At 48.4% G+C, this 10,543-nt stretch overlaps 1 protein-coding gene across 1 annotated transcript; it reads right to left on the reverse strand.

Moving 5' to 3' along the window:
* Positions 1-3,529: 3,529 nt before the first annotated feature.
* LOC4343546 (G-type lectin S-receptor-like serine/threonine-protein kinase B120) lies at positions 3,530-9,159 on the reverse strand. Its single transcript, XM_015791184.3, has 8 exons — positions 7,698-9,159; positions 7,153-7,524; positions 5,584-5,694; positions 5,224-5,447; positions 4,899-5,109; positions 4,548-4,785; positions 4,311-4,461; positions 3,530-4,207 (listed from the first exon to the last, which is right to left on the reverse strand). Exons 1-8 carry the CDS (start codon positions 8,668-8,670, stop codon positions 3,890-3,892), a joined length of 2,598 nt encoding a protein of 865 aa, XP_015646670.1. The 5' UTR covers positions 8,671-9,159; the 3' UTR covers positions 3,530-3,889.
* Between the last annotated feature and the right edge of the window lie 1,384 nt (positions 9,160-10,543).

The raw sequence follows: 10,543 nt of genomic DNA on the forward strand, positions 1-10,543 counted from the left end.
GAATTTACTAAAAGTAATTTGGTGTTGTAATTATTGATATATTTTTCCAAAAAAGAGGAAGTAATTAATTTCTCTTAATAGGCATATAGGGGCTATTTACTTATACTTGATCTTAGATGTGCTTTTGTGAATAAATTATTTTATAGGAGATAATTAAATAAATGTTCCTAAGATGATCGTAGCATATAAATTATACATATGATATATGGTGTCACTAATAGATTAGAGAAAAAGCTTTTGATTATATCATTTTTTTAGTCGTAATGTGTACCCCGTGTAGGGTCTATTTGTCATATATAGGTAACAGATTGAAAATAACCAACATGGTGCGTTGAATATCATATAAGATCATAGCAAGCACATGGTTTGTGCCAAGGAATTATAGCAGTGAAACAACCACATATATCAAATCAATTCTATATGGAAATTAAATACCATGTATATTTATATATTTATTTATTTGGTAAATCTAGAAACACTCCAGTTTAGTGGTAGTTTAGTTAAAAAACATTATGACTGTTATTTTAATATTTTATTCTTAATTGGAGAGAGAAATTTAGAAAGGATGTCATTACCCCATGCCAAGTTGTACGACCTTAACCCATTTATATGTTCATTCCAAATTGCAGAGATCAAAACATTTAAGGGATGCTTAACGGAATGAAAATCTAGAAAAAAAATTAAAATAACATGAAATAAATTTGAAAACTGAACATTTATTTTTTTTTTCTAAATCCAACTTTTATTTTGGAATTTGACACCCATTTTAAATAGCAAAGTCATATATGTCATTTATGAATATTTTCTAAGGATATAGTATACAAGAAAAATGCTACTCAGAGTTTAGTACATGCAAAAATAAAATGTACTAAATATTAAAAAAGAAATGCATTGTGTACAAATGATATTATAGTTTCATAAGTAACAACTCCACTGTGACACAATAGTTTCTTATAAATTTAAAACTACAATGGTTTTAAGTAATTTTAGTTTAGAATTCATACACCATGTGGTAATTAGAAAAAAAAAATACTAGAACTCAAAGAAACCCTAAGCAAATTATTCAAAAAACTATGTTTATAATAGAGTAATCGTAAAAATTTGTAATAAAATTGCAAACACATTAAATAAGATGCCTGCGTATGTACGCGGGCTACCTTCCTAGTTTAAGTAACGAGGGGACGCCACCTTGAGAGTTTAAAATCCTCTCTCGTATATTACAACAACATACTAAAACATTTGGGCCGTACATCTCCGCAAAGGAAAATGTTCATTTTGCCTACCTCTACTATAGGGCGAATTTGATTCACGTCATGTCTAACCTTAAAACCGAGGTCCCATTCTCTCCCCAACCTCGTGGCTCATCGGCGAGGAGAAGAACATCGGTCTGTGGTCGGTCACCGGATGCCAGGAAGGAAAATAAGCAAGAAAGGAGAAAAGATAAATAAAAAAGAAAGGACAAAAAATAAAGAAGGTGGAACCCACTACAATTTGTTTTAACCAAACACTCACTATTATGTGGATCCTATGGTTTTTCCTAACTTTAAGTGTGATGTCAGCCAAAACCACCGTTCAAACCACCTTTCAAACCACCTTGAGACCTTATTTGCACTTATTTAAAAGTTAAGTGATGCGTCATATCTTGTATTGTGGTTCATGGATGAATTTTAGACTCGGCGTCAAATTGAGGGACCTTAAGCAAACTTATTCCGACTCAATAAAGCCGAGGTACCACGAATTGGCCCACGAGATGCCGTCTCTTTGTCGATGGAACTGTAACGATCCAATCTGCGCCATGCGTACTACGCTCCTTGCCCACATAGGAATAGGTATATTTTTCCTCCCTCATCTCTTCCTCTTGATTGAATTGCCTCGCTCAATCACAAAACTGGGTATAACACATCCCCCATCTTCAAAAAACGGTGCAAATTATCTCCTTCATTGGTTTGGCAAGCGGTATTTATTGACGTGGCTGCTAGACCGAGGTTGACTCGCTGAGTTGGAAGTTGGGACCCGCATGTCAGCGACTTCCACCGCATTTCATCTTTTTTTCACCTCCCATCTCATATCTTCATTCTCTCTCCTCTCTCTCTCTCTCACATTCCAGCAGCAACAGAGGCCGTGAGGGCTGCGGCCGTAGTGAGCCGGATCAGAGGGTGTCAGTGGCAGCGACGGCGAGGGAAGAAGGGAGAGTAGGCTGTGAAGACGGCGGCGACGGCATTGTGGAAGAAGTAATAGCAGCATGCGGCGACTGTGACTGCAAGAGAGAGGAGGCAGGTGGCTACTGCGGCGGGATGGGAGGTTGAGGCGGCGGCGGCGGTCCAAGTAGCAGCCGACGCCTGTGGTGGTCAAGGAGAGGAGGCAGTGGAGACGGTAGCGACGGCAAGTAGCAACAGCAGCAGGTCGGCCTGGAGAGCTCCCACCCCAGCGCGCGGCCGCCTTGCGAGCTCTATCCCCAGCGCGCGGCCGACTGGCGAGCTCCTCCCCCGCGCACAGCTGGCTGATGACTCCTCTCCCCGCGTGTGGCCCGCCGGGAGCTATCTGCGCACGGCTGGTCGACGAGCTGCTCTACCCGTGCGCGGCCGGCGGCGAGCTCCCTTCCCACCACCCGGCTTCCCGGTGAGCCCCTTCCCCCGTGTGCGACAGGCCGGCGTGCTTCTCTCCTCTCGTGTGGCCTCCCGGCGACATCATCTCCCCATAGGCGGCAGCGGTGGGAGAGGGGGCATCGGCTGGCGCTGGTGGTGGCGGATTGGATGGGGGAAACACCGCGATGACGGTGGGGGAGGAGGTCGCCGGGAAGTCGCGGCTGGCCGGGCGCGGGGGAGGAGGTCGCCGGGAGGCTACGGCCGGGCGGGCGCGGGGGAGGAGCTTGCCGGGAGGCCACGGCTGGCCGTGTGTGTTGGAGGAGCTTGCCGGGAGGCTGCGGCCGGCCGAGCGCGAGGGAGAAGCTCGCTGGGATGAGAAGGGCTCCGCCGCCCGGCCGAATCGGTCTCCATGCGTGTGGCTGTGAGAAAAAGATTGAAGGTAGGAAGAAGATATGAAATAATGGGGCTGACAAGTGGCCCCACCATTTGTTTTGTTTTAGCATTTATCATTTACATGTGGGACCCACTTCTATTTTCAATCCCTTTGATGACCTGGCTACCACATCGGCACATTTGGAGCAAGTCAATATACCACATCAGCATAAACCGCTTATAAAACCACCGGAGGAGTCGATTTGCACTAGTTTTTGGAGATGGGGGAGGTGTTATATATAGCCGGTTTTGCGGTTGAGGGTTGTTATTCAGCGAAGGGCAAGAGATGAGGGAGCCACTATAGACTTACTCCTGCCCGCATAGCTTAATAGGGCCGTACATTCACCTCATAGCCCATAAATTTCGGCCTGTTGCCAACAGATGGCCTGGGGGAACTTGTGAGAAGGGCCCACGCGGCCCAATTAATCGGCGCGTCCTGGTTAAATAGTTTTGTTTGTACAGTGATGATGGATTACACAAACTTCAACCAATCAATGAACTGGAACTGAGTGTAAAAAAAAAAAAACCGGAACCGGCAGTAACAAAATTGGGGCCATGTACAAAGCAAAAGCAAACCAATCTCTACACCCAGAGCTATCAAATCACCCAACACATGTGGAACACACAGTACATCTCCCTAGCTCGATCGTCCACCCGATCGAGAGAAGAGCGCGTGTTTCTTCGTGTCTATGTACAGTTTTGTACACCCAACCTCCTACTGCTCCTTCCGTTCCAAAATATAATAATTTAAAAAATATATCTTAATTTAATAAATCTGAAAAAAATGGTTATCTAGATTTATTGGACTAGAATATATCCAATCTAGTTCTAAATTGCTATATTTTAAGACGTACTTAGTGGTATACGCACTCCTACCTGCCTTGGAGCATGGTGACGGTGAGGTCGTTGGCGGAGTAGGACTCCTCCTTGTCCCTGTAGTACATGTCCCGCCCCGACGACGACGACGTGCACTGCAGCGTGAACGTCGGCGGGCGCGGCGTGGGCAGCACGGAGGAGTCGCTGCCGAGCGTGAGCACCACGTAGGGGATGTCCGGGCGGTCGTGCGCGTGGTCCTGCACGCACAGCAGCGCCATGTGCACGCACCGCAGCGCCTCCTTCGCGGGGCACGTCCCCCGGATCGCCGGGTCGATCAGCTCCTGCCCTCTGTCCCCGTTCCACAGCTGCCACGCCTGTCAATATCCCAAGACGCAACGCAACTCGATCAGCAAACTTTTTTTTGACAAGAATGTGAGTAAGATTGCAGGGAGGATTTGTGTGTGTGCGTGCGCTTACGTAGCCGACGATGTTGAGGGAGCCCTCCATGTGGTGGAAGCTGCTGTTCTTCTGGCCCGTGATGATCTCCAGGATGAGGATGCCGAAGCTGTACACGTCCGACCTCACCGAGAAGAGCCCCTCCATCGCGTACTCCGGTGACATGTAGCCCCTGTGTCACGGCGACATGTAAAGTAATTAACCTCAGTGTGTTACAGTGTCAGAGTTGCTGTTGTGCTCAGGTGCTTTTTTGCTTACAGTGTGCCGACGACGCGGTTGGTGTTGACCTGGTTCTGGTCGCCGCCGAAGATCCTGGCCATGCCGAAGTCGGAGATCTTGGGGTTCATGTCGCGGTCGAGGAGGATGTTGCTGGCCTTGAGGTCGCGGTGCACCACGCGGAGCCTCGAGTCGCGGTGGAGGTACAGGAGCCCTCGCGCCACGCCTTCGATGATCTGGAACCTCGTCCTCCAGTCCAGGAGCCCTCTTCTCTCCGGATCTGACATGACATAGCAAAACAGTCACACACTGCCAGTGTCAGCTTATTACTGTCTCTCTGAACTCTCTGAATTTTGCAAGAAAAATGTTGCTGGATTCTGAGGGTGTACGTACCGAAGAGGAAGGCGTCGAGGCTCTTGTTGGGCATGTATTCGTACACCAGGATCTTCTCCTCGCCCTGGATGCAGCATCCCAGCAACCTGACAAGATTGCGGTGCTGCAGCTTCGCGATCAGGATCACCTCGTTCTTGAACTCCTCCAGCCCCTGCCCGGAGCTCCGGGACAGCCTCTTCACCGCGATCTCTTCTCCTCCAGGGAGCCTTCCCTGAAAAGAACCAAACCAATCATCCATGCAACCTCATTAGTACTCTCCAACATTGGTGCATTAATTCTGGCATGTGATTAGAACATGATGATATCGATCTCTAGCTGCGTGTACCTTGTAGACATGGCCGAAGCCTCCCTCTCCGAGCTTGTTCGAGATGCTGAAGTTGTCGGTGGCCGTCGCTAAGGTCTCGAACGCGAACAGCGGCAGCTCGCAGTTCTTGCCCTCCTCTGATTTCTCGTGTTCAGATTGCGCTGGCCCTGAGAAATCCTGCTTTGCATCCCTCGCAGGACGCAGCAACGGGAGTTGTGCCTTTTTCCTACCAATGCCAAGTTTCTCTGCGACAAGATAAACCGACTCCGTCATGTGAACTGACATGCCGCTATTTGATATTCGTTTCAAAGTTTTACATCTCAAATTCTAGTGCAATTCAAGTTTAATGATGATTTAGGCATGTACTAATTCCTAACTCACCTTTAATTCGTCTCCTGCACTTCCACATGAGAAGGCCTGATGCCAGCAATACAACCACCACGACCACAACTACGACGACGACAACGGTTTTCCATCGCCCCGAGCTTTTATCTGAGGTCAAACATAACAGCAAAATTTGTCAGAAATGTGTAGCTGCCAGGCAAATGAATTCATAATGTCATTAGAAGATAAAATCAGTTTGAAGAATCGGTCAGTTTCAAAGATTTGATTTCTGAAGACCTTCGTGCGTTTCAGCCAAATACTCACGTGCATTCACATACATCATCAGGTCATATGATAAACTAATGATCACCATGTGTGGTCAGACTGATTGACCTACATGGGTCAAACACACGATTTGTCCCACATGTTCCCTGTGTGCTAAAACTGCTAACCACGACAAAAAATTCGTGAAAGTAGCCACCTCATGTCCTCATCTAAAAAAGCTAAGAAAAAGGAATAATTTAAAACAGTTAGGTCCTTCTCGCCCAGCCGCAAGATGGTATTCTTTTCCCAATTTGAGATAATCTAGTTGATCTAGAGCGATAAAGATCTGTCATTGTCGGAACAATCTTTAAACCAAACAAAAATAATAGGCATACACCGTACTTTTCCGGAAGCTGTCGGCATCCGAAACAAACGGCCTGCACTGCATAATAAATCCCACAAGTCACCATCAGAAAAATTTTTACATAGACCTTCAAATCGACGATTCGACGTGCCTCTCGTATCTCATAATGCATTGGGTAACAATGACAGGTGACAATGCGTTACAGATGGGTGACATTAGCATCTGAAATGCTTATCTCCATTGCATATGTCATGTAAAGATATATTTGGGCGAAAATGGATATGCTTTTGAGTTTTCCGGGGGGTGAAAATGTGAAACGTTGGCTGTTTCAGACTTCAATTTTCACCCCCCTTTTCAACATTCACTGTTCACCAATCCAAATTGGCCACCATCTTTTACTCGTCTACTCCGGTGAATTTTATTCCGTGGACTGCATAAATGGGAGCTTATCTACCTAATCAGGAATTCAGGATCCAACAACCTCACACGCATCTGCACCGGATTGATGCTGCGTTTTCTAATGCCATTTTCAGTTCGACCACATGCCAAAGATTCCAGTGAACTGAACAATTTTCTAATTTTTCTAGAAAACGAAATGCGATGCCTTATTCTTTCTTAAAACAAGCAAATAATTGGCATCTAGTAGTGTATTTGTCAGATCAGGAACTGTCAGTCATTTAACTCGTTTGGATTTTTCCAGCGAAATTTCTGTCTTTGAATTCTAATAAAGCGTGTATGCACATGTGAGTGTATGTTATGGTGTGAGTGCGACGTATGTGTTATATGTCGACTCATGATTTTTTTTAAAAAAAACTTAAAACTGTAAATTAAACTTCACACAACACAAATACTCCATATGTAAAAAGAAAAAGAAAAGAAAAACCTAACTTCTAGTTATAAATCTAAACATAATCTATTTTTAAATTGTTGTTAGAAGCTGGTTTTTTCTTAGACGAAAGGAGTACGAAATATTGGTAAAATATAGATTAAACTCTCACCTAATAGAGAAGATGGGACCTTGACGTAGAGGTCGTATTTCGCTCCCTCGGTGCCGGTTTGGAACTGGAAGATGTCCACCAGCTCCTGCCCCCAGGTGAGGCAGCTGCCGGTGCTGTAGCTGTACGCCCCGCACGAGCAGTTGCCCAGGCACGCCTTCTCGCACGAGTTCGCGTCGCCCACCAGCGATCCCCACACGGCGAAGTCCGGCAGCTTCACGCCCCGGATGACGGTGAACCCGTCGCCGCCACCGGCGCCGGCGCCACCGGCGGTCGTGTTGTTCCTCTCGCTGCTGCACGTCAGTGGAACGCTCCTCACGCAGCCCTGCGTCCAGTTGCCGTTGTTGTACTCTTGCGGAGATTTTGGCTCAAAACCTGAACACATTTGACGGATAATGTGTCAATGACGTGTGGGTCAGACTCCACGTTACGTCGTTATGACTAAAAATTAAGGGATTTTAGCTATCAAAATGTACAGTGAAATGTGAACGTGATGTGCGAGAAAAGTCAGAATCAATGGATTATTCGGTGAGGAGTTTTTTAATTACCTGTGAAGCAGGTGCAGATGGGCTCGTTGTCGTCGGCGGTGCACTCGGCGTTGTCGCCGCACAAGTTGTAGCGGTGGCAGGGGATGGTCGGCTGCGACCAGACGAGCTCCCAGTCGCCGGAGCCGAGGAGCATGTAGCACGTCTCGACGCCGTTCGGCCGGAGCACGAAGCGGTAGAGCGACGAGTTGAAGGGGGTGAACGCGATGGACATGTCGCCGGCGATCGGCGGCGGGTCGCCGTTCAACTTGAAGCCGTAGACGTAGAGCGCCCGCCACGGGATGCCGACGAAGTTGCCGCTCGCCCACTGCCCCGACCTCCAGTAGGTTGAGTTCTTGCCGCCCTGGCTCCGCCAGATGTAGAGCTGCGCCGACGCGTCCAGCCCCAGCGTGAAGTCGCCGGTGGCCGGGTCGGCGTCGCTCCTCCACGACGTGTACAGCGTGCGGTCGCCGTTGGTCTGCCGGAGCGCGATCTCCATGCCCGGGACGAAGGTGTCCGTCGGGTGGTGGAAGCTCTCCCACTCTACGTCCGTGCCGGCGGCGTCGCTGCCGGAGATCACGAGGTTCCCGTCGTCGCGGATCGTCAGCGTGTGTTTGGAGCGCCCCGCGGCCGACGCGTTCGTCCGCCACGCGACGCGGTCGCCCTCCTTCACCAGCAGCTCGCCGGAGCCCGTCACGGTGGCGGAGGCGGCCCCCGCCGCCGTTCTCACGGGGGCATCGCGGTTCGCCACCCACATCACCGTCTGCACGTTCGACGTCGCGTACATCACCCCGAGGTACACCTTCCCCGGGTCGCCACCCGCCGGCGTGAAGAACCCCACCTTGAACGTGCCGTTCGCCGACACCAGCATGTCGTTCGCGCCCAGCGACTGCCCCTGCGACAGCGTGTCCGCCGCGTCGACGCCGCCACCATCTCTCACACACAGCAACACGAAGAACACCAACGCGAGCGCAGCAATGGCGGCCGTGGAAGCCATCGACCACGACGACGACGATGGCGGCGAGAAGATCGAGAGGTTCGCGAGAGGCTAGAGGGCTCGCGGCTTCTTGGCGCGAGAAAATATATGTATTCACGTGTGCGAGCGCGAGACGCGTGGTGCGGCGTGGTCGGAGCGAGCACTTGTTCGCATCATGGTTTTGAACCGGAGATTTTAACTAGAAGATTATACTAGTACTAGTACTAAGCGGATGCCGAATTTGCCGAGTAGGCGAGACGCGACTAGGCTAAGCGGTGTGGAAATCGGGGGGATTGGAAAGGAAGGGGCAGCGAAGGTTGGGGACGGCGGGAGAGCTGGTCTTCACATTGTTTAAAGGCGTAAACAAAACGACGGCAGGAGAGACAAAACTGGCAGTTGACATGCTTACGGCCGGTAAACTAATGGTGGCAAAAAATGGTCTGGTCAGCAATACGGTTGCATGATTTAGTTCACTCGCAGAGGCTAATTGATTTCAGTTGGATTAGATTAAGTGTAATTTTATAGTCTCTAAGACGTAACAATATTTTTAGTACAAATTTTGATACATCCTGTTACCATAGGTACAAATTTTACACTAGAAAATATGATACCTCCTGGTCTTTTCTTGAGAATTGTAAAATCACTTGTGGATTAAACGGTTAAAAAATAAGACTGACCATTGCATATTTGGAAAAAAAACACCTTATAATTTTACAATTTCAGATCGCTTTTATTTGAATCCTCTTTATCTCCTTCTTGGCACCCTCATTCAGGCAACGACACCGTCACCCAGGCATAAGCCGTAAACGATGCTCGTGAGGCCCGCCAGACATCCTCTTGCCCCGGCCCCACCCCCCACCCCCCAAAACCCTCCTCAAAGTGGTGGCGGTGAGGTACCTCCGTCCCACTGTCTAGTAGCTCCCGTCTTTCCAAAAACAAGTTTTACTTTGTCCATGTCACTAATGCCTACCGCTCTTCTTTATCCTCATGGCTCTGGCACTACCGTTGACATCTCGCTGCCTACCTATGTCCATCGTCCGTTGCTCTGCTAACACCTCTCACAACCATCCCTCTAAGCCCAATAAATCCCTCCTCCGTCCCCCACTTCAATTTGGAACTTGAGACTTTAAACCCTAACTCCAATGCCATTCATCGGGGTCACCAGAGAATGTATCACTAAGCAAATATAAAAATCTAAAAACATATCCCAAAACAGTTGTTAAGTGCTATTTAGCAATTCTAAAATAAATTATAATCTACATGTTTGTTTCTGCTTGGATTCATCAAGACCTCCATCGTTACATAACAGCTAATCAATCGGGCAATATGAAGGCTCTTTGTAAAAAAGTTAATCCCTCAGTAAAATATAACAACTAAGAGGATCTCATGTCCAAATTTATTATACTAGGTTGTTTCCAATCCCATCTTAAGACATGTATAATGATGTTTATTAATGGGCTCTCTCTATTGGCTTACAGGTAAACTTAGTGACGTGGAAAAGAGAAGGGGGGAGGGAAACATCATTGCTACTCATAACAACGACTCTTAGGATTTACTAAAGAAAATTTTGTTGCATGGAAGAGAATAAAAGTGTGAAGAGAACAAGAACCTAATGCATTTTGCATGCTGAAGCTTAGATGCTGCATGTCGGTGATATAGGCCCAGGGGTATGCGAAGTGTGGGGAAGTCTCCTTCCCGTCCAGCCATGCGGCCATACAACCTGGCCCTCCCCCCACATCTCGGACGACGCAGAGGCGCCCGGGGGGCCTCGGGGTGCCACATCACGCCCCTCGGGCCCTCGGGCTACCTCGCCCCATGGCCCACGCCCGACCGCCACGTGGCGGGAGGAGTGAGTGGGGCGGTGGTCGAAGCTGAACCGCCATCAATGCGCAGC

Source organism: Oryza sativa, chromosome 7 (assembly GCF_034140825.1).
Source record: "Oryza sativa Japonica Group chromosome 7, ASM3414082v1".
NCBI classification, from domain to species: Eukaryota; Viridiplantae; Streptophyta; class Magnoliopsida; order Poales; family Poaceae; genus Oryza; species Oryza sativa.